Genomic DNA, 24,844 nt, shown 5'->3' on the forward strand with positions numbered 1-24,844 from the left:
TTATCTGGGATTAAAGTGCTTTGCCCAGGATATTAAAAGCATACACTTCCGGTTGCGTTCTGACAATATAACCACAATAGCTTATATAAATAAAACGGGAATATCAAAATCTAAAATTTGTAATTATTTCACAAATAAGGTCTGGCAGGTAGTATTGCAGGGCAAAGGGTGGATATCTGCAGAACATGTGCCTGGGGTTGCTAATATCGCGGATAAAGCATCACGAACATTTGATAATGAGAAAGAATGGAAATTGGATTCTGAAAATTATTATTTTGAACTTTTTGGTATGTCAGTCGAGAGATATTGATTTGTTTGCAACTAGATTAAATTTTCAGATTAAACCATTTGTTTCTTGGTAACCAGATCCAGAATGTTTCTTCGTAGATGCATATGCAATGAAATGGAAGCCTTGTTTCTTTTATGCATTCCCCTCATTCAGTTTACTTCCGAGGACCCTTCAGAAAGTGGAAACAGATCAGGCCACTGGTATTTTGATCTTTTCAAATTGGACCACAAAAGCATGGTATCTTTTACTATTAAAACTTTTAATAGGAAGTCCAATATTTCTACCAAATGATGTCTTTACTTTGTCTCTCCCACTGAAACCGACCTTGCACCATCCATTGTCCAAGATGTTATGCCTAGCGGCTTGTGTCGTCTCCGGCAAGGGCTTCACCACCAAGGATATTCTCCCTCTACCGTCGAAATTAACATAGATGGATGGCGGGATTCGACTAAGCGCCAGTACAAAGTTTACATTCAAAAATGGATCGACTTTTGTGGAAGAAACACAATCCAGGCCTTGGAGGCAACTCTACCGGAGACTTTGACCTTTCTTACGGAACTTTTTCACTCAGGTGTTGGTTACAGTGCTATTAATACTGCGAGGAGTGCTTTATCGGCCATTTTACCAAGCCTTCAGCTAGGCAGTAATCACATCACTAAGAAGTTTATGAGAGGTATCTTTAATAGGAGGCCAAGATTTCAAGTAATTGGGATGTAAAATATGTATTCGATCTCTTTAGACTGCCAGCTTGGGATATCGAAAATCTTCAATTAAAGACACTAACACAAAATTTAGCAGTTTTATTGATTTTATCAGCTTGTGAAAGAGTTCAATTTTGGGCCAGCTTATCACTTAGTAATATGATACATAATGACGATGGAAGTTTTGATTTTCAAATGAATGTGTTGTTAAAAACAACGAAACCGGGCAACCACAAATCAGTAGTTAAATTTCAGGCCTTTTCAAGATTCGTCCCCGTGTCCGGTGACGCACCTAGCTAGGTATATTAGAATGACGTCAGATCCGAATAGAAACGACGAACTTTTTCTTACATATCGTAAGCCTCATACTGCTGCGTCCAAGTCATCTATTTCTAGATGGATAAAAGAAGTTTTATTTCTTACAGGTATAGATATCAGTGTTTATGGTCCTTATAGCACACGGTCTACCTCAACGTCCCACCTTAAAGCAAGAGGAATTGATGTAGATCAAATCGTAAAATATGTAGGCTGGACAAATGCAAAAACGTTTGCAAGGTTTTATAATAAACCAATTGAAAGTGTTCAGCAGTTATCTGTCTTTTGAATTTATTCACTGTAATGTGGTATATTTGAAATATCTTACTATAATTGAATTTTTGTACGACAGCCTCTTTTGATGAATAGGGCTATTATTGATCCTTAGTGTTGGTATAGCTCATGCTGAACTTTAAAATCTCAGTTGAACTCGAACGCGGAGCTAAGGCGCTCCTTTTGGAGTAGAATTGATAAATTAGATGAAAACTTCCCGAGTTTGAAGTTTGGTTGTAATTCTACTCCAAAGAAGGAGCGCCAGCGTAGCTGAGAGTTCAACTGCCCTCCCAATTTCCCTTCCCGTTGAACTCTCCGCGTTTCATCATGAGCTTAACCACTGCATATTATAATGACTTTAAAATACTGGTGTTTCTTTGGTCAATCGAGGCGATTGCACGCGTCTATCTCAGTTGAACTCTCAGCTACGCTGGCGCTCCTTCTTTGGAATAGAATTACAACCAAACTTCAAACTCGGGAAGTTTTCATCTAATTTATCAATTAAACTGACAAACGGTTAAACTGATTAAACTGACAAACGGTTAAACTGATTAAACTGACAAACGGTTAAACTGATTAAACTGACAAACGGTTAAACTGATTAAACTGACAATTGGTCCTTTGTTTTTTGCTCCTGTTTTTTTATTTTATTTGAAGGTTACAACAATTTTCTTAAACTCCGTATGCACTTTTTGATGTTTTGAAAATTGATAAAAACAGAAAAGTTTTTCTAAAGACATAATATATGAAAAGTTTCTCAGTCTTACAAAAGTTTTAAAAAAGTTGTAAAAGTTTTACAGTCTTTAATGTGTATTCAAACAGTAAGCTTGCAAAAAACACTTCTCACAAACATTAAATTTAATTGGCTACTCTTCCTTATGCACTCTCTGGTGCCTGTACAAGCTGCCCAGATGAGAAAAGCATATTTTACATATATCGCATTTAAACGGTTTCTCACCTGTATGCACTCTTTGATGCTGGTTCAAATTTGAAGATTGAGAGAAGGTTTTATCACAAACATTACACTTAAACGGTTTCTCACCTGTATGCAGTCTTTGATGTGCATTCAAACTGAAAACTTGCGAAAAACCCTTCTCACAAACATTACACATAAACAGTTGCTCACCTGTATGCATTCTTTGATGTGTGCTCAAAGAATCAGCGCGAGAAAAGGTCTTATCACATACATTGCACTTAAACGGTTTCTCACCGCCATGCACTCTTTGATGTGTGTTCAATTGATCAGGTTGGGAAAAGGTCTTGTCCCAAACATCGCATTTAGACAGCTTCTCACCTTCATGCACTCTTTGGTGCCGGTTCAAATATGAAGAATGAGAAAAGATTCTGCCACAAACATTACATTTAAACGGTTTTTCCCCATGATGCATTCTTTGATGTGTTTTCAAATTTTCAGGTCAAGAAAAGGTCTTATCTCAAATATCGCACTTAAATGGGTTTTCATACGTATGCATTTTTTGTTGCCTTTTCAAATTTTAAGGTTGATAAAATATCTTATCTCAAACATCACATTTAAACGCTTTCTCACGTGTATGCATTCTTTGATGCTGGTTCAAATGTCCTATTTGTGAAAAGGTTTGGTTACATATATCACACTTAAACGGTTTTTCACCGGTATGTATTCTTTTATGTGTTTTCAAATTTGCAGGCAGAGAAAAGGTCTTGTCACATACATCACATTTAAATGGTTTCTCACCGGTATGAACTCTTAGGTGCCTCTTCAAAGAGCCCCGTTCAGAAAAGCATTTTTTACATACATTGCATTTAAAAGGTTTTTCACCTGTATGCACTCGCTGGTGCTTGTTCGAACTGCATTCGAGGAAATATCTTGTCACATATCTCACATTTATATGTTTTTTTCTCTTTATGAGTTCTTTGATATCTTTCAAATTTTCTATACTTTTTACTTTGCAAGCAACTTTTCAAATCAGTTTTTTGATTTTCTAAGCCTTTTCCTTCAGATTCCGATTCACATGCATTTGAGAAACCACTCGTAGATGGATTCTTTGAAACAACTAGTGTCGTATTTCCCTGTGGGTGTATTCCAGACACGTGTCGTGAAAAGTGACCTAAAGTTGAAAAGTATAAAGTTAAAAAAAAATGAATAAAACAACAAATCAAAACTCAAAAAACCAAAAACTAAAACACATCTTTCAATATGTTTTAAAAAGCCTACGGAGTAAGAAAAAACGAATAAAATAAAATACCAAAGCTCAATAAACCGAAAACAGAAAATAAATCTTTCAATTTGTTCTAAAAGTCTACAAAAAAACAGTATATCTTTTGATATGTTTTGACAACTAATTTTATTTTCGATTCCTCTTCTCTCTCTCGTGGTGATACTAATATGATTTTCTAAAATTAGTTATTTTAATGCAACGAAAGAGTGAAAATGACACCTTAAGCGATCAAAAAGTATACAGAGGGGTAAATCAAACCATAAGTGAAGGAGAGGAGATATTACAACAAATATTAGGAATTATTGTAACTAAAATAGGAAGAGCTAAAAGAATACGTATGAAGCTAAAAGAGCAAAGGAAATAATAAAAGATAAATAAAACCAAAAAAGGGTGAGAAAACGAGGATTTTGTCAGCCAGTGATAAAATATGAAGACGAAAAAACAGCAAATATTTCGACTAGGACCTCCACCAAGTCGTCCTTAGTGCTAAAAAAAAAAAAAAAAACAAAAAAAAAAAAAAAAAAAAAATCTAACCTTTTAGAGTTCACTAGACAAGATCCGAACAAACACTGAATGAAAGACCAAAGCCGAAGCCAATGAAAAAAAAAGAAGAGATTGTGCAAGAATGTTTTGCCTAGCAATACTTGTTGCTCTTCTGCCATTTCGGTTTTCATTAGATATGTTAATAGGTTCTCTTAAATTTGATTGGGTGCACATATCAAAAGAATCTTTTAGTATTAAATTGTTATAAATTGGGCTTAATGAAATGTCTCCAGTGTTCTTATTTATAGCCATATTCCTGTTTATATATATTTTTTATCTCAATTACCTCTTTGAAAGATTGCGGTAGGACATTTACAGTAGATATTAAAGTTACCTCCTCAAAAAGAACAAGATGTGTAGGAGATTCGAATATATGCTGGGCCAAGGCAGAATAAAAGTTGTCCTTTTTATGTTTCAATCTCAGGGACTTATCTATTGAAGTTTTGTGTTCATGCAAACGTTCACTAAATTGTTGATGGGTCCTACCAATGTAAAATTTCCCACATGAACATGGGACTCTGTAGACACCTCAAAGTAGTACATGGCCAGTTTTATCTTTTCCTGAGTTGAAAAAATGTTCAACTTTTTGTTCACTTATGAACGGAAGGCGGGTGATTTGATGAGAAGTGTAGATACCAATCATTATGAGTCGGCTTTCTGTGTATAGAAAATTCAAGGTTGGGAGTATTTTTATAATAGAAACGTCGAAGAAAGGCAGCTTTCCTGAATCTTTTAGTTCCATTGTGAACTGGATGTTTGAATCAAAAGAGTTTAAATGTACCAAAAAGTCTCCAAGAGAGTCCTGTCTGTGTTCCCAAACAGAAAGAATATCATCAACGAAACAAAACCAGAGGGAGTGTTTTAAGCGGAAACTATTCAAAGCAGATTGTTCTATGAAATCCATGTAAAAATTTGCTAAATAAGGAGATAATACAGTGCCCATGAATAGGCCCATAATTTGAAGGAAAATTTTATCTCGGAACTTAAAATATGAAGAAAACTTGTTGCAAAGACGAACAAGCGTCATTATTGTGTCAATTTCCAAAGTTCTGTAATATGACCAGGCAGACTTTTCCTCTAATTTTCTTTGTAAGGCCTGCTCACATTTATGAACATCGCATGAAGTGTAATTGGAAACTACATTAAAACTAGAAAAAGGCGTTTTTTCTTTTGTACTTTGAGATTTTAAATTCTCAACAAGATCTGTAGAATCTTTTATGTAAGATTTCTGTGTGCTTAAAAGAGATTTAAAAATGGTGGCCAAGAACTTTCCTACACCTGTAACTGGAGAACTATAACATGCTATAATAGGACATAACGGAATATCTTTCTTAAGGATTTTAGGCAGACCATAAAACTTTGGGGCTGAACATCCTCTTGGGTAAGATTTTTTGTGCATTTGAGGGGTAGTTAGTCTACTGTCTTTTTAAAATTCCTAATTCTTTTCTCAACTGCTGTGTGTATTTATCGATGGGATTACTTTTTATTTCTTTGTAATTATTTTTTATCCATTAAAAGGGTATTTGCTTTCATTTCATAATCAGCAGAATTCATAATTACTGCTGTTTCCTTTGTCTGCTCTTGTGATTACTGTATTTTTATCTTTTTTAAGTACCGGAGGATTTCAATTTCTTCTTTTGACTTAGTTGAAAGCGACAAAGATGGCCTATAATCAAGAATACTCTTTACAATTTAATGCAACCTATTATATATATTGCACCCTAGTTATACGGAAGGAGGAGTAAAATATGAAAGAACACTTATTTGGCGAAAAAAGCAAGGAAAAATTGTAAAATATTAACAATGAAGAATACGCTTATTTTGAGTTTGAGTTTTTCGATTGTTTATACACTAGATTTATCATTAAGAAAGGGAGGAATTTTTCAACCCAGGTTTGTTCCAAAGCAGTGAGGGTATTATCATGAAACTTAAGTGAGTTCCGAGGTACATTTTCAAATACTTTAAAGGAAACTATGTGCAAATGGCTTATAAAAAAAGGTGTATCTGTAATACTTTACGAATAGCCAAGGGTTTTAACTTGAAACTTTCAGGCCACATACTGAAGCTACTTCAGCAACGGTTACGACCATTCATTAATTTGACTTTAACTACTTACGACTGTGACCATTTCGAATTACAACTGCTTTCATGTAATTTTGAGGGGGCTATTGATCAACATCAGAGCATATTATTTGCACGCATGTTGTTAAAAATTTCTATCTACAAAAGCCTAAGAACAGCCGAGGGTACCGTATTGAGTTGAAACTTTGGGTTGTTTGAATTGAATTAATTTGAATTTAAACGTTTACTAAGTGCTAATACAAGAATTATGTATAAATATTATATTTGTATAAAACTTTAATAGGCAATTTCGTTTAGCAATACATTTCTTTTGTGATTTTTTTTAGCTAAAAAATTTGTGAAACTACTACCCTATTCTTAAAAATACCAATGCTCAACATATGTTACCCTCTGAATTCAATTTTTTTTCTAATTAATAAAGAGAACCCTTATGTGATATTTATTGATAAAAATAACAAGCAATTTTTGTTGAATCTCAAACAATTTTTTTACAGTGTATATATCCTCTTCAACGCCTCGCCCTTTACGCTAAATTTCAGTACTTTAGAAAAAAACTTCTTATTGTTCCAATTAAACGAACAGAGTGTTTCAGAAGCCCTTCTTAAAAAATTGGGACAAAGTTAAAACTTCAGCGTAAAGATCGAAGTGTTGAGGAGGGGGCAACCACCTCCACATACGTAATAATTTCTGATCATTTTAAGTTTTAATGCTGCTCCTTACTTCCAGTTGAAAAAACTTGTTTTTAAAATTCAATTTCAGATCGTTTTTTAAATAGTTCCAGGATATCTGGCACAACCTCCACGAAAAATACCCTCTCAACGAATATATTATCTAGACAAATGAATCCCGGTAGAAATATACCCAGGCAATTACCCTTAACAACTCAACACGTAAAATTGAGACGGAAAAGAGAAAGTAAGAAATATAAAAACCATTTTTATAGGAATTCTGGAAAATTACCCCGTGTATAATTTTCTGTGACATCTTCACCCCTTGGAATTTTCCCTCCCCATGGAGTTCCCCAGTGAAAAAAAAACAGCAGAAAATTCGTCTTCCCTACCTAAAATGTATGCATGCTTCCAAAAAACAAATACTATGCGTAAACGATAGACAACTTTTATAACTTAAAGACCATTCCCCTGGGGCTGGGGGGGGGGTCAGGTTACATCCAAAGGTATAGTTATTGGGCCTTTCAACTATGATGAACAAAATGACTATCTCAAATCTTTTTTAGTACGATTTCCGGGGAAAAAGGGTGGGACAGGGCCTAGTTGCCCTCCAATCTTTTGGTCACTCTAAAAGGGCACTGGAACTTTTAATTTTCGTTTGAATGATACCTCTCACGATACTCTAGGACCACTGAATGAATAAGATCATCCCTGGGAAGGAAAAACAAATGAATAAACATGCATCCGTGATCTTTCTTATGACAAAAAATACAGAATTCCACATTTTTGCAGATAGAAGCTTGAAACCTCAACAATAGGGCTCTCTAATACGCTGAATCGGAATGTGTGGTTTTCATTAAGATCTTCGGGCTTTTAGGGGTGTTTCCCCTTTTATCGAAAATAAGAACAATTTTCTCAGGGTCTTAACCTTTGATGCGTAAGACTAAACTTAATGCATCTATTGGCATCAAAATTCCATTGTTTAGAGTTTCGGCTATTATTGAGCCAGGTTGCTCCTTACTTACAGTTCGTAACCACGAACTGTTTGGTAATAAAACCTATCAAACTACTTTCAAGTGAAAATTTAAAAATTCTCATGAAAGACAACAAAATCGGTTTGGCAAACGCCTGCACATTGAAATAAGATAAAACAAAAGTTTGATCTTAAGATTAAGTGCCTTTGTCCTATTTTTGTCCAATAAAATATTACCCAATACATTTCAATAGACAAAACACAATGTTTCAGATGTACCTTCATTGTTAGAACATTTGGATTCCTGGGTGTCGTCTTCAAATTTACATGGTCCTGAAATACTAGGTAAAATAAGCAAAAAAACATCTTCACGTTTTGGTGACAAAAGATGGTTTGGATAATGAAAGGGCTTCTCGCTGTCACCTAGTAAAGCATCTTCATTTTCTAAAACAATATTTAAATTGAAGAGACAGAAAAACTTAACAGTAAAGCTTACTAAGCAAATCTGACAGTTTTTTTCTTTTCAGTTAAATGTAAAAATGTAAATATACAGATATTATATGTACATAAAATCAGATGTATATTCAGGTTTTTTTCACAAATAGTTTCTAAAAATATAATTTTCACAATGAAAAAAAAAAACCCAGAAACATGCAACGCAAATTCGCAAACATATAACTAATAAAAATTTGAAATCCCTAACATCGGAAGGAGTTGTTGAATTAAATTTATCAAAAATCAAAAAACAAAAATTTCAAGGATCACACAGCCCCCCTCCAGAGTCTGGGGACAAGGGTTCTAAGTTATGCCCCTGGGGCAATAAGATTTTATGGAAGGGATGGTAGCATAAATTTTAGAGGGGGCTCATTCGATTCTAGATCGAAATTTAGAGTTCTCTTATTGAGAGTCAAAACTAATATGACGGAAACTATCCCCCCCCATCCAACTGTTTTTTTCCAAAATGCGTTCGATCAAATTTTTGAGATTTTCATTTTATCTAAAATAGACCAAAGATCATATAGTTACATCTCCAGGGTTTATACAGCCACCCAGAACCCGGAAGCATATAAGGTTTTTATGAAAGGAATGATGGTATAACTTCGTCAGGGGCTCATTCTATTAGGAATTGAAAGTTTTAGTTCCCTTTTTAAGAGTTAAAAGGGAACGGAAGGCAACCAGCCCTTTTTGAGACAGCTAAGGTCATAATGAGTCTAAGCAACCAGGCAACCAGCCCTCCTGCCTTCTTTACTTCAAATCCATCCGATCGAATTTTTGAGATAGTCATTTTTTTAAATAATGGGGACCTAAGCCCCTAAGACCAAACAAACCTATAATGAGTCTAAGGTCTTAGAAAGGTTCATACTACCAAATGATTTAAGTGGTTATCACACATGTTTGATTAATAATTGTTCGTAGCTCTTAACAAAATATGGCACATTAACCATTAAGCTAGAATTTTTAAAAATACTGTATTCTAAATTTGCGACAAGCACTTATAACTTTCAGTCTTGGGAGTTCAGAGTTCTGGTGTGGTTTCTTCTTGAAGAGATATTTTGTTCAAGTCGAATAAAGGTTTTGGTAGTTGTGGTCTTCCAACTTTTTAGTACTTTTGCTTTAGTTTTCCCTGTGCTTCTGCACAGTAAACAAGCCGATGCTTCTTTTATTGCTCTTCTTTACCATCTTTCAAAAAGGAATTTAGTTCATGTGAAAATTATTAAACTTGTGTGTACCGTTTTCTTAGACAAGTTGAAATAAAATTTGCACGAAAAAACCCAATTTAAAAAAGCCAGTAAAAAAAATAACAAACCCAGATTATGTTACTAGATTAGGGGAACAGATAGAAACCAAAATTAGTGCCTTTATGCGTCTGTTGTCGCCAGACAAGCTAAAATTATTTAACATGGAAGAAATAGCCGGGAAGTTTTCTATACCGGCCCCCTTATAAACTGTGAAAAGTAGTGACAATAAAAATTTCGGATACTTCGGTCACACATTCGGAGACACCGTCATCAGCAAATATCCGGTGTTTTTTTCGTCATTGTTTTTCACTCATTTAAAATGATTTATCCCTATTTGAACTATTATTTGAAGGACCAAAGAAACATGACTTTCGTCGTTTTTTTTTTAAATCCAATCGGACTCGCGAAGTTCTTTTAGATATATAGGCAGTTCAGTCTAGCTTCGATGCAGTTCAAATCATAACAGCCAATTTTCTGCGTATTTCAAATTCAACTTGAAATCAACATATTAGACAGATTTATCTCTAAATTTATCAAGAAATATATGTAATATAAATATGAATTGTATAATCTGTGTAGAGATGTCGTTTTAAGGCTTATTATCAAGCTTATTGAAAAATTAAATAAATAAAAAAACAAGTGGTTTCAACTGGAAGTAAGGAGCAACATTGAAACTTAAACGAACAAAACCTCTTGTATATGAAGCGGGTTGCCTCCTCCTCAACACCTCGGTCTTTACGCTAGAAATTTTAGTACTTTTAAAAAAAGAATCTTATTGTTCCAATTAAACGAACATAGTGTTCCAGAAGTCCTTCTTAAGGAATTGGGACAAAATTAGAATTTTAGCGTAAAGAACGAGGTATTGAGGAGGAGGCAACCCTCTTCATATAAGAAATAGTTTCTATTCGTTTTAAGTTTTAATGTTGCTCCTTACTTTCAGTTGAAATAACTTTTTTTTATACCTAATTTCTGATCATTTTTTAAATAGCCCCAGGAAATCTGGCCTCACCTCCAGGGAGAAATACCCTCCCCACGAATATATCCTCTAGACAATTCAATACCAGTGAAAATTTACCCAGGCAATTACCCTTAACAACTCCAAGCGGAAAATTAAGACCGAAAAGAGAAAGCAACAAATAAAAAATGTATAGGAATTCTGGTAAATATACTATGCGTAAACAATGGGCAATTTTTATATCCTAAACCTTTTCCATGGGGCTATGTGGGAGGGGTCATGTTATATAAAAAGGCGTAGTTATTGATTTTATCAACTATGATGAACAAAATTACTCTCTGAAAAAATTCAGACAATTTTGGGGGGAAAAGGGTTGGGAGGAGGCCTAGTTGTCCTCCAATCTTTCTGGTCACGTAAATAGGCCACTAGAACTTTTAATTTCAGTTTTAATGAGTCTTTTCACAATATTCTCAGACTACTGGGTCGATACGATCGCCCTGAAAAAAAAAACAACAGAAAAACAAATAAACACGCATCCGTGATCTTTCTTCTGGCAAAAATTACAAAATTCAACATTTTTGCAGATAGAAGCCTGAAACCTCAACATTAGGGTTCTCTGATACGCTGAATCCAATATTGTGATTTTCATTAAGATTCTATGAATTTTCTGGGATGTTTCATCCTTTTTTTCGAAAATACAAAAATTTTCTCATGCTCGTAACCTTTGATGCGCAAGACTAAAAAAGACTAACCTTAATGAAACTAATTTATTTAAAATCGGCATAAAAATCCGATCCTTTTGCTGTACCTAAGTAGTAGTGATAGTGTAGGCACTTTCAATTGCACATGGAATTACACAAGAATATACAGTGACGTTTGACGAACACATTGCAAAAAGCGACCAGTCCCTTTATATTATGGAGCTTTAAAGTGATCAAACACGTTTTGAAACTAGACGAGGTTGTATAATGCAATCAGACGGGTTTAGATGATATGTGCTTTAGCAACTTCGTTCATCCGTCATCATAACATGTTTTTTTTTCTTTCCTGGTTCAATAATCGGATGCTAAACTCAGAATTAATTGATTGGCATATGGTTTTATATCATTTTATGTAAAAGCTAACTCTATTTGCAAAAAAGGGTAAGGGATTCGCGAATTGGACTATATGAACGATATTAATTGAATAATAGGGAAAAAAACAGAGCTAGATAACATTTGCGAATTGGATCGTATGAAGGTGGAGAAATAGGGTTAAACTAATTAGCAGTTAAGGTAGCCCCGAAGGGCTTGTTAGCTCAGGCAATTTGTTATAAATTTGAAACAACATTAATCTATAAAAACGGTTAACGATGATAGAATGACATTGTGAGCTGACCTAGCTTTACCTCTCCGAAGTGTTCTGTATAATACACAAGTGTTATTTGAACAGTGTTGTCAATTTAAAATAAGGTCTAACGTTATAATATACTAAAAAGTTGATACTAAGAGAGATGTAGATGGCAAGAAAAGAATTTTAATAAAGAAATTCAGAACAAACCTTAGAACTCCTTGCAAATCAAGTAGTAAGGTGTATGTGAGTATGAACCGTCAAGGATCATAAGCACCAACGACCCTAGCCACCAGAGACTTCAACCCCCAAAGGTCCCTTATCCCCAAACTCCAAGGGGGCCCCCTCCCCTCCAACTTTTTGCCCCCTCCCCCATTTTTTAGTTTTTTTTTTAATTTTTTTAAACTATTTTTTTATTATTTTTTAACATCATATATTTTTTCAGCTTTTTTACATCTCTTAGAATGACATGTAACATACTTAAAACATAAAAAATCACGTTTGATGTTTTGCAAATTCAAAATGAGAATGATATAGAAATGTTAGTCGTAATTTTTACTGTTATAAAAATAGTGTCTGTAGTACCACTTTTTTTTATTGGACTAAATTTTTTTTTTGGACTTCAATATTATTCAACTTTTTTTTCACGTATCTTAAAATTACATGGAATATGCGTATGGCTCTTACAATTTTACTCTATGCTTGCTCAGAGACGCGATCCGGCTTTCCCAATGGTACTCTATGGTGGGTTATTGACACTACCTAGTTTACTGGATGTATTAAATCAGTATTTTTTACGCAGTGGAACGATAAACACATAAGTCATATCTTTAAAAAAGTGAAGATGGAGCCTTTTAAGAAAGTATGTTCACATGATAGTGTTATTGTAGCATTGAATGCCGACAAGGAGAAGTATTTGAACTATGAAACAAGTACAAGTGCTAGCACTATTGGAAATGTATGCGTACATTGTCACGACAGTAAGGAACTAAATTTCTTGGGAGTACCAAAAAGATTCTGTTGTACAAATGGTGGATATGCAAGAGTGAGATATCCAGAGATGATTGCACTCAAAGAGAATACTTCTCCAGAAGTACTCAAAGAGAGTGCTTCTGGTAACATGCTACCTGTTGATAGAACCTACCGTCATCTTTTAGGTATTAGTATTGAAATGAAAGCAAAGGGGAAAAGAAAGGCATACTCTCCTACTAATATCATAAACCATTTCTTGTCTACGTGCCGGAACTGTTACCTGTGTAAAAATAATGTGATGATAGACAGTGAAATTGCCAGAAAAATAAATAGGGCATTGGCAGAAAATATCACTAAGGAATACAAAGATGAATCGATGAAAACGAAACTGTCAGAAAACGTTACTAACATCATTGATCAAACAATCAATGAACCAAATAATACCAAAGACGAAAAGCATATTGATCCTGTCGATGACACACCTGTAAGAATTGTGTATGACTCAAAATGGAATTACGACTAATCTACTGATACAAACTAAGGGAATGAAACAGCTAAAGAACTATTAACAGAGAACATTGTCAGGCATTTTATGGAAAAGATTTACAACGTCGGAAGCTGAACATTGTTATTAATAATTTATAATATTGTATCTACCATATATTTATATTAATATCATATATGTCATTATTTCATTAAAAATATGTTATCTATTACTTTGTTTTATATTCCCCTTATTTCTAGGGTAGGCTAAGACAGGCATTGAGATAGGCAAACACCCGCCCAGACGCATAAACAGAGGAAGTGAGGGGGACAAAAACACATAAATAAATATATGAATTCTGACATACAAACCGACAAAGACAGGCATTGAAATAGGCAAACATCCACCCTGACATATAGGACCAGAGAGTGAGAGACAATAAAATGTAAGGATTCTGACATACAAACCAACAAAGACAGGCATTGAGATAAGCAAACACCCGCCCAGACATATAGGTCGTGAGAGTGAGAGAGTCAAAAACACATAAATATATAGATTCTGACAACAAACCGACAAAGACGGCACTGGAAGAAGCAAATTTCCACCCAGACACGTAAGCTCAGAGAGTGGGAGAGATAAAAACACATACAAATATAAAGATTCTGACATACAAAACAACAATGACAGGCGTTGAGATAGGCAAACACCCACCCAGACACATAAGCAAAGAGAGTGAGAGTGACAAAAACATATATAAATATATAGATTCTGACATACAAACTGACAAAGACAAGCACTGGGAGAAGAAAACATCCGCCCAGACACATAGGCAGGGAGAGTGGGAGAGACAAAAACTCATGCAAATACATTGATTCAGGCAAACAAACCGGCTGAGACAGGCACTGAGATAAGCAAACACCCGCCCAAACACATAAGCAAAAAGAGTGATAGAGACAAAACACATGTAAATATATAGATCCAGACATACAAAGCAACAAGCACAGGCATTGAGATTGGCAAACACCCGCCCAGACACATAAGCAGAGGAAGTGAAAGAGACAAAAACACTTATAAATACATAGATTATGACGTACAAACGGATAAAGACAGTCACTGAGATAAGCAAACACCCACCCAGACACATAGGCCCAGAAAGTGAGAGAGACAAAAACATATTGAAATATATAGATTCACACATACAAACCAACAATGACAGACATTGAGAATAAGCAAACATCCGCCCAGACACATAAGCAGAGGAAGTGAGGGAGACAAAAACACATATAAATATATGAATTCTGACATACAAACCAACAACGACAGGCATTGAGATAGGCAAACATTCGCCCGGACACATAAGCAGAGGAAGTGAGAGAGACAAAAACACATATAAATGTAAGGATTCTGACATACAAACTGACAAAGACATGCCCTGGGAGAAGAAAACATCCGCCCTGACATATAGGCAAGGAGAGGGTGAGGTATAAGAAAATATGAGAATATGTTGATTAGGGCATTAAAACTGACAGAGACAGATTCTGAAATAAGTAATCACCCGCCCAAACACAAACAAGAAAAACGAGAGAGATAAGAGCAAACTTAAATATATAGATTCAGACATACAAACCGACAGAGACAGGCACTGATATAAGCAAACACCCGCCCAAGACACAAAGACCCAGAGAGTGAGAGAGACAAAAACACATGCAAATATATAGATTCAGACATACAAAGCAACAATCTCAGCCAATGAGATAGGCAAACACCCGCCTAGATACATAAGCAGAGGAAGTGAGAGTGACAAAAAACACATATAAATATATGGATTCAGACATACAAAGCAACAATCACAGGCATTGAGATAGGCAAACATCCGCCCAGACACATAGGCAAGGAGAGTGAGAGTGACAAAAACACATGTAAATATATAGATCAAGACATACAAAGGAACACGCACAGGCATTGATATTGGCAAACACCCGCCCACACATATAAGCAGAGTAAGTGAAAGAGAAAAAAACACATATAAATACATAGATTCTGACATATAAACTGACAAAGACAGGCACTGAGATAAGCAAACACCCACCCAGACAAAAAGGCCCAGATAGTGAGAGAGACAAAAACCAATGCAAATAAACAGATTCACACATACAAACCAACAATGACAGGCATTGAGATAGGCAAACACCCACCCACACATAAGCAAAGAGAGTGAGAGTGACAAAAACACATATAAATATATAGATTATGACATACAAACTGACAAAGAAAGGCACTGGGAGAAATAAACATCCGCCCAGACAAATAGGCAAGGAGAGAGGGAGAGATAAAAATACATGCAAATATATTGATTCAGACATACAAACCGACAAAGACAGGCACTGAGATAAGCAAACACCCGCCCAGACACATAAGCAGAGGAAGTGAGGGAGACAAAAACACATATAAATATAAGGATTCTGACATACAAACTGACAAAGACAGGCATTGAGATAGGCAAACACCCGCCCAGACACATAAGCAGAGGAAATGAGAGAGACAAAAACACATATAAATATATGGATTCTGACATACAAAACAACAATGACAGGCATTGAGATAGGCAAACACCCGCCCAGACACATAAGCAGAGGAAGTGAGAGAGACAAAAACACATATAAATATATGGATTCTGACATACAAAGCAACAATGACAGGCATTGAGATAGTCAAACAACCGCCCAGGCATATAAGCAGAGTAAGTAAGTGACACAAAAACACATATAAACATACTGATTCAGAAATAGAAACGAACAAACACAGACATTGAGATAGGAAATCATCCGCCCAGACACATAAGCAGAGGAAATGAGAGAGAAAAAAACACATATAAATCTATGAATTCTGACATACAAACCATCAATGACAGGCATTGAAATAGCGTGGCGCACCACTCTAAGTGAACCTAGATCAACCCAACTTTTTGGATAGCTCTCTCACTATGACTGTGTGTCTGAGCGGGTGTGCTGCCATCTATTATTGATCTAACCTAAATTCAACAAAATAATGCATAGTCATATCTCAATGCCTGTCATTGTTGGTTTGTATGGCGGGATCAATATATTTGAGTTTTTTTTATATCTCACACTCTCCTTGCCTATATGTCAGGGTGGATGTTTGCTTCTCCCAGTGCCAGTCTTTGTCGGTTTGTATTTCAGAATCTATATAATTATGTGTTTTTGACTCTCTCACTCTCTTTGCTTATATGTCTGGGCGGGTGTTTGCCTATCTCAATGCCTGTCATTGTTGGTTTGTATGTCTGAATCTATATATTTGCATGTGTTTTGTGTCTCTCACTCTCTTGACCTATGTGTCTGGGCGGGTGTTTGCTTATCTCAGTGCCTGTCTTTGTTGGTTTGTATGTCAGATTCCTTACATTTATATGTGTTTTTGTCTCTCTCACTTCCTCTACTTATGTGCCCGGGCGGGTGTTTGCCTATCTCAATGCCTGTCATTGTTGGTTTGTATGTCAGAATCCATATATTTATATGTGTTTTTTGTCCCCCTCACTTCCTCTGCTTATGTGTCTGGGCGGGTGTTTGCCTATCTCAATGCCTGTCTTTGTTGGTTTGTATGTCAGAATCCTTACATTTATATGTGTTTTGTCTCTCTCACTTTCTCTGCTTATGTGCCTGGGCGGGTGTTTGCCTATCTCAATGCATGTCATTGCTGCTTTGTACGTCAGAATATATATATTTATATGTGTTTTTGTGTCCCTAACTTCCCCTGCTTATGTATGTGGGTGATTGTTGGCCTATCTCAACGCGTGTCATTCTTGTTTGTGTGTGTGAATATATATATATATGCATTTGTTTGTATCTCTTCCACTCTCTTTGCCTATGTGTCTGGGCGGATGTTTGCCTATCTCAATGCCTGTCTCTGTCGGTTTGTATGTCAGAATCTATATATTTATGTGTTTTTTGACTCTCTCACTTCCTCTGCTTATGTGTCTGGGCGGGTTTTTGCCTATCTCAGTGCCTGTCTTTGTCGGTTTGTATGTCAGAATCCATATATTTATATGTGTTTTTATCTCTCCCACTCTCTTTGCCTATGTGTATGGGCGGATGTTTGCTTCTCCCAATGCCTGTCATTTTTGGTTTGTATGCCCGAATCGTTTTATTTATATGTGTTTTTGTCTCTATCATTTTCTCCACTTATGTGTCTGGGCAGGTGTTTTCCTATCTCAATGTCTCTCTTTTTTGCTTTGTATATCAGAATCCATATACTTATATATGTTTTTGTCTCTCTCACTTCCTCTGCTTATGTGTCTGGCCGGTTGTTTACCTATCTCAAAGCCTGTCATTGTTGGTGTGTATGTCAGAATCAATTTATTTTTATACGTTTTTGTCTCTCTCATTTCCTCTGCCTAAGTGTCTGGGCAGGTGCTTGCCTATCTCAATGCCTGTCTTTGTCGGTTTGCATGTCAAAATACATATATTTATATGTGTGTTTTTGTCTCCCTCAGTTCCTCTGCTTATGTTTTTGGGTGGGTGTTTGCCTATCTCAATGCCTGCGATTGTTGCTTTGCATGTCCGAATCTATATATTTGCATGTGTTTTTGTCTTTCTCACTCTCTGGGCCTATGTGTCTGGGCGGGTGTTTGCTTATCTCAGTGCCTGTCTTTGTCGGTTTGTATGTCTGAATCAGAAATTCTGGTTTTAGAAATTATGTCTGTGAGGAATACACCCCCCCCCACAGGTCTCAGGAAAAGGGTTGTAAGTTATGCCCTTGGGACATATAAGGTTCTTATAAGATGGGTGGTCGTATATGCTTTGGACGGGACTCATTGGATTGGTAATCATAAGTTCTAGTGCCCTTTTTAAGAGTCAATGTCATCAGAGCGCATCCACGTCTAGTGAAAATCCACACTCTAGAATAAGTATGCCAGGTTGATGGGATCAATGTGTTATTGCATGTTTTATTTGTTTCTTAAGTCATCCACTTATTATTTTAAATTTTCTTCTTTTTAATAATTATATTTATTGTTATAATCATTAATCGCATTATCTCAATGCCTGTCATTGTTGCTTTGTATGTCAGAATCCATATACTTATATTTGTTTTTGTCTCTCTCACTTCCTCTGCTTATGTTTCTGGGCGGGAGTTTGTCTATCTCAATGCCTGTCATTGTTGGTTTGTATGTCAGAATCCATATATTTATATGTGTTTATAGTCTGTTCGTTTTATATTGACATAGTCTTTTCAGGGAAAAAGAAAATAATAGTTTAAATCTTTTCGTTTTTTTAAGACTTTATAGTTTGGCCTACTGTTTTTGCGCTGGAGAAAATTTTTCAGCAATTTTTAACAACATACATCCTTTTAAAAATCTGGAGACAAATAGTAGTGTTTAATTTAGTTTCATACCTCCTCTAGTTGACCTGAAATAGAAAACTGAATACCATTCCCCAAAAAATCTGTTTACTTTTTTTGATAGCTTGGATACACTTAAACTATTTTGATTTGGTTAAATTTTAGGAGCAGAAGTAGCCCCGAAAGTTTGACCATAATACCCTCAGTCTTTCTTGGGATACTGCTGAGATGCCTTATTGGGAATTAGCATTACCACAATGCATTTTGATTTAGGGTTAAAGCAACATTTAGTTTTTAAACATAATGGACGAATGGGAGGGTGGGCGTGGGGGGGGGATTAGTTGCCCTCCAATCACTTTCAATTACTAAAAAGGGTATTAGCCCTTTCTATTTTCAATCGAATGAGCCCTTTTCGAAGTTTCTACGAAAACTCCTTCGATACGAAGTGCCCTGGTCTAAACAAAAAAAAAGAAAAAAAACCTAAAAATAATACATTGTACCCACATCGCTCTTTACGATAAAAAGTGTCAAGCTATAAAAAGTGTGATTTTGTCTATGTGTTTTTGTCTCCCTCACTTCCTCTGTTTATGTGTCTGGTCAGGTGTTTGCCTATCTCAGTGACTGTCTTTGTCGTTTTGCATGTCAGAATCTATATATTTATATGGCTTTTTGTCTCTTTCACTTCCTCTGCTTATGTGTCTGGGCGGGTGTTTGCCAATCTCAATGCCTGTGATTGTTGCTTTGTATGTCTGAATCCATATATTTACATGTGTTCTTGTCTCTCTCGTTCTTTTTGCTTATGTGTTTGGGCGGGTGTTTGCTTATCTCAGTGCCTGTCTCAGTTGGTTCGTAAGCCTGAATCCATGTATGTGCTTGATTTTTTATCTCTCCAACTCTCCGTTCCTCTGTGACTGGGTGGATGTTTGCATATCCAATTGCATGTGTTTGTCGGTCTGTGTATTAGAGTCTATGTGTTCATTTGTGTTTTTGAGTCACTCAATCTCTTTTATTATGTGTTTGGGCGGGTGTTTGCCTATCTCAATGCCTGTCATTGTGGTTTTGTATGTCAGAATCTTTATATTTGCATCTGTTTTTGTCTCTCTCACTCTCTGGGCCTGTGTCTGGGTGGGTGTTTGCTTATCTCAGTGACTGTCTCTGTCGGTTTGTATGTCTGAATCCATATATTTACATGTGTTTTTGTCTCTCTCACTCTTTTTGCTTGTGTTTGGGCGGGTGTTTGCTTATTTCAGTGACTGTCTTTGTCGGTTTGTATGCCTGAATGAATATATTTGCATGTGTTTTTATCTTTCCCATTCTCCTTGCCTATGTGTCTGGGCGAATGTTTTCTTCTCCCAGTGCCTGTCTTTGTCAGTTTGTATGTCAGAATCCTTACATTTATATTTGTTTTTGTCTCTCTCACTTCCTCTGCTTATGTGTCTGTGCAAATGTTTGCCTATCTCAATGCCTGTCGTTGTTGGTTTGTATGTCAGAATTCATATATTTATATGTGTTTTTGTCTCCCTCACTTCCTCTGCTTATGTGTCTGGGCGGATGTTTGCCTATCTCAATGCCTGTCATTGTTGGTTTGTCACAGGTAACAGTTCCGGCACGTAGACAAGATATCATATCATGGTTTATGATATTAGTAGAAGAGTATGCTTTTCTTTTTCCCTTTGCTTCCATTTGAATACTAATACCTAAAAGATGACAATAGGTTCTATCAACAGGTAGCATGTTACCAAAAGCACTAGCACGAAGATACCCCTCTTCATCAATTATTATTTTTATGTTGGCATTCTCTTTGAGTGCAATCATCTCTGGATATCTTACCCTTACATATCCACCATTTGTACAATGGAATTTTTTTGGTACTCCAAAGAAATTTAATTCCTTACTGTCATGACAATGTACTCATACATTTCCAATAGTGCTACCACTTGAACTTGTTTCATAGTTGAAATACTTCTCCTTGTCGGCATTCAATGTTACAATAACACTATCATGTGAACCTACTTTCTTAAAATGCTCCATCTTCACTTTTTTAAAGATATGAATTACGTGTTTATCGTTCCACTGCGTAAAAATACTGATTTAATACATCCAGTAAACTAGGTAGTGTCAATAAACCACCATAGAGTACCACTGGGAAAGCCACATCGTGTCTCTGAACAAGCATAGAGTACAGTTGTTAGAGCCACAAGCATATTTCATGTCATTTTAAGATACGTGAAAAAAAAGTTGAATAATTTCGAAGTCCAAAAAAAAAATTTAGTCCAATAAAAAAAAGTGCTACTACAAACAATATTTTTCTTATAGTAAAAGTTGCGACTAACATTTCTATATCATTCTCATTTTGAATTTGGAAAATATTAAATATGATTTTTTTATGTTTTAAGTATGTTACACTGTCATTCTAAGAGAAGTAAAAAAAGTTGAAAAAATATATCATGTTAAAAAAAAATAATAAAAAAAAACGGTTAGTACTCACATACACCTTATGGGAAAGCCGCATCGTGTCTCTGAGCAAGCATAGAGTACAATTGTTAGAGCCATAAGCATATTACTGTCATTTTAAGATACGTGAAAAAAAAAGTTGAATAATTTCGAAGTCCAAAAAAAATTTAGTCCAATAAAAAAAAAAGTGCTACTACAAACTAAATTTTTCTAATAGTAAAAGTTGCGACAAACATTTCTATAGCATTCTCATTTTGAATTTGGAAAATATTAAATGTGATTTTTTTATGTTTTAAGTATGTTACATGTCATTCTAAGAGATATAAAAAAAAGTTGAAAAAATTTATCATGTTAAAAAAAAATAATAAAAAAAAGTTAAAAAAACAAACAAAAAAAGCTATAAAAATGGGAGGAGGGAGGGGGCAAAAATTTGGAGGGGAGGTGGCCCCCTTGGTTTTTGGGGATAGGAGACCTTTGGGGGTTGAGGTCTCTGGTGGTTAGGGTCGTTGCTGCTTATAATCCTTTACGGTTCATACTCAAATACACCATACTACTTAATTTGCAAGGATTTCTAAGGTTTGCTCTGAATTTCATTTTTAAAATTCTTTTCTTGCCATCTGCATCTCTCTTAGTATCAACTTTTTAGTCTACTATAACGGTAGACCCTATTTTAAATTGACAACACTGTTCAAACAACACTTGTGTATTATACAGAACACATCAGAGAGGTAAAGCTAGGTCAACTCACGATGTCATTCTATCATCGTTAACCATTTCCATAGATTGATGTTCTTTCAAATTTATAACAAATTCCTGAGTTAACAAGCCCTTCGGGGTTACCTTAACTGCTAATCAGTTTAACCCTTTTTCTCCACCTTCATACGATTAATATCGTTCATACAGTCCAATTCGCGAATCCCTTGCCCTTTTTTTCAAATAGAGTTAGCTTTTACATAAAATGATATAAAACCATATGCCAATCAATTAATTCTGAGTTTAGCGTCAGATTATTGAACCAGGAAAGAAAAAAAACATGTTATGATGACGGATGAACGAAGTTGCTAAAGCACATATCATCTAAACCCGTCTGATTGCATTATACAATCTCGTCCATAGTTTCAAAACGTGTTTGATCACTTTATAGCTCCATAATATAAAGAGACTGGTCGCTTTTCGCAATGTGTTCGTCAAACTGCAATGTATATTCTTGTGTAATTACATGTGCAATTGAAAGTGCCTACACTATCACTACTTACCAATTGGTATCAAAATTCCTTTTTTTAGAGTTTCGGTTACTTTTGAGTCGGGTCTCTCCTTACTTACAGTTCGTTACCACGAATTGTTTGGTAATAAAACCTACCAAACCATTTTTAAGTAAAAATTTTAAAATTTTCATTAAAGACTAAAAAATGGTTTGGCAAACAATTGAACATTGTATGAGATAAAACAAAAGTTGCATCTTATGATTAAGTCCCTTTGTCCTATTTTTGCCCTTTAAAATATTACCCAATACATCTCAATCGACAAAACACAATGTTTCAGATGTACCTTCATTGTTAGAATATTTTGATTCCTGGGTGTCGTATTCAAATTTACATGGTCCTGATATGGTAGGTAAATTGACTAAAGGAAGATCTTCACGTTTTGGTGACAAAAGATGGTTTGGAAAATGGAAGGGCTTCTCAGTGTCACCAAGTAAAGCATCTTCAACTTCTAAAACAAAATTTAAATTAAACAGACGAAGAAAAATATAACAGTAAAGCTTACTAAGCAAATCTGACAGCCTTTTCTTTTTAGTTGCGCGTAAGAATGTAAATATACAGATATTATATGAATACATAAAATTAGATGTATATGCAGGCTTTTTTCAAAAATCGTTTTGAAAAATCTACTTTTTATAAAGCAAAAGAAAACCAGAAATATTCCACGCAATTCAAAAATATAAACGAATTAAAACCTGAAATTCAAACCATAGAGCAAGTTACTGGATTAAATTGACCAGAAATCAAATAACAAAAACTCCGGGGATAACACAGCCCCCCCCTCAGAACCTCGGGACAAGTGTTGTAGGTTATGACCCCAGCTCACATAAGGTTTTATGGAAGGGATGGTAGCATAAAGTTCAGAGGGGGCTCATTTGAATGTAAACCGGAATTTCTAGTTCCCTTTTTGAGAGTCAAAAGTAATCTGATGGCAACTAGCCCCCCTCTACCCTAACCAACCGTCTTTTCCCCAAATGCTTCCGATCAAATATTTGAGATATCCATTTTGTCCTAAATAAACTAAAGAAAAAAAGGCTAGAGAAAAGAAAAATAGACAAAATATAGTAAAAACTCCGGTGTTTACACAGCCCCCCGGAACCCAGGGGTAAATAAGGTTTTATGGAAGGAATGATTGTATAACCTCGTCGGGGACTCATTCTATTGGAAATTAATAGTTCTAGTTCCCATTTTAAGAATCAAAAGGGACCGGACGGGCAACTAGCGCTCCTACCTTCTTTACCTCAAATCAATCCGATCGACTTTTTGAGATACCTATTAAAAAAAAAGTCAAAAGATCGGCTAACAAACACTCCAGGGGCAACACAAACCCCCAGTACCCTGGGGAAAGTGTTGTATGTTATGTTCAAGGGGCATATATGGTTCTTATGCGAGGGTTTTGAAAATATTTCAAAGATCAGATAAGCTAAACCTCCACCCATGATAAGCCAAAACTTACCAGATAAGTCAAAACTTATGAACGATATTTTATTCCAAAACTCAAGCGAGCTGACCCCTGGCCTTCCCTGCATGGCTCGATTCAACCCCCCCCCCTCTCCCTCCCCAAAAAAATATTAACGACATTTTACTCCACAAATAATGGCAACTCACCATTGGCCCCTATGGCCCGAACCCCCCCAAACCAAAAAAAAAGAATTATTAACAATATTTCATTCCAAGACTTATGGGATCTAACCTCTGGTCCTCCATGGCCCGATACCCCTCCCTCCCCCCAAAATTATTAATAATAAATTATGGGAACTGACCCCTAGCCCTCCCTCGCCCTGGTCAATTTATTCAACTGAAAAAAATAGTCAACTGAAAAAAAAAATTACAGAGAGAAAGAGAGAGAGAGAGAGAGAGAGAGAGAGAGAGAGAGAGAGAGAGAGAGAGAGAGAGAGAGAGAGAGAGAGAGAGAGAGAGAGAGAGAGAGAGAGAGACAGACAGAAGAGAGAGAGAGAGAGAGAGAGAGAGAGAGAGAGAGAGAGAGAGAGAGAGAGAGAGAGAGAGAGAGAGAGAGAGAGAGAGAGAGAGAGAGAGAGAGAGAGAGAGAGAGAGAGAGAGAATTTAATAACAAAAATAATGCTTACGTCATCTTTCAATAATCATCGGGGAGACCTATTGGGTTGTATATGATGGTTGTTCCCATCCTTAAAATCTACTAATAAATATATATATATATATATATATATATATATATATATATATATATATATATATTCACACTTCACTCATAAATCAAAAATCGGAAAAAAAAA

The 24,844-nt window shown here is 35.6% G+C and overlaps 1 protein-coding gene and 1 long non-coding RNA gene across 2 annotated transcripts in view; both read right to left on the reverse strand.

Moving 5' to 3' along the window:
- Positions 1-3,141: 3,141 nt before the first annotated feature.
- On the reverse strand, positions 3,142-18,691 carry LOC148943814 (uncharacterized). The gene is made up of 3 exons (XM_089101247.1): positions 18,640-18,691; positions 8,322-8,486; positions 3,142-3,665 (listed from the first exon to the last, which is right to left on the reverse strand). The coding sequence occupies exons 1-3, from the start codon at positions 18,689-18,691 to the stop codon at positions 3,373-3,375; spliced, it is 510 nt and encodes a 169-aa protein (XP_088957373.1). The 3' UTR covers positions 3,142-3,372.
- A 4,134-nt stretch (positions 18,692-22,825) lies between these two features.
- The window catches only part of LOC148943815 (uncharacterized), a 29,669-nt gene continuing 27,650 nt past the window's right edge, over positions 22,826-24,844 (reverse strand). Inside the window, exon 3 of the long non-coding RNA XR_016143000.1 lies at positions 22,826-23,040. This is a non-coding gene — a long non-coding RNA (uncharacterized LOC148943815). The remainder of the gene's footprint in view (positions 23,041-24,844) is intronic.

The sequence above is a fragment of the Artemia sp. Qi Xiang Cuo genome, chromosome 15, assembly GCF_049724085.1.
Source record: "Artemia sp. Qi Xiang Cuo chromosome 15, ASM4972408v1, whole genome shotgun sequence".
In the NCBI taxonomy this organism is placed as follows: domain Eukaryota; kingdom Metazoa; phylum Arthropoda; class Branchiopoda; order Anostraca; family Artemiidae; genus Artemia; species Artemia sp. Qi Xiang Cuo.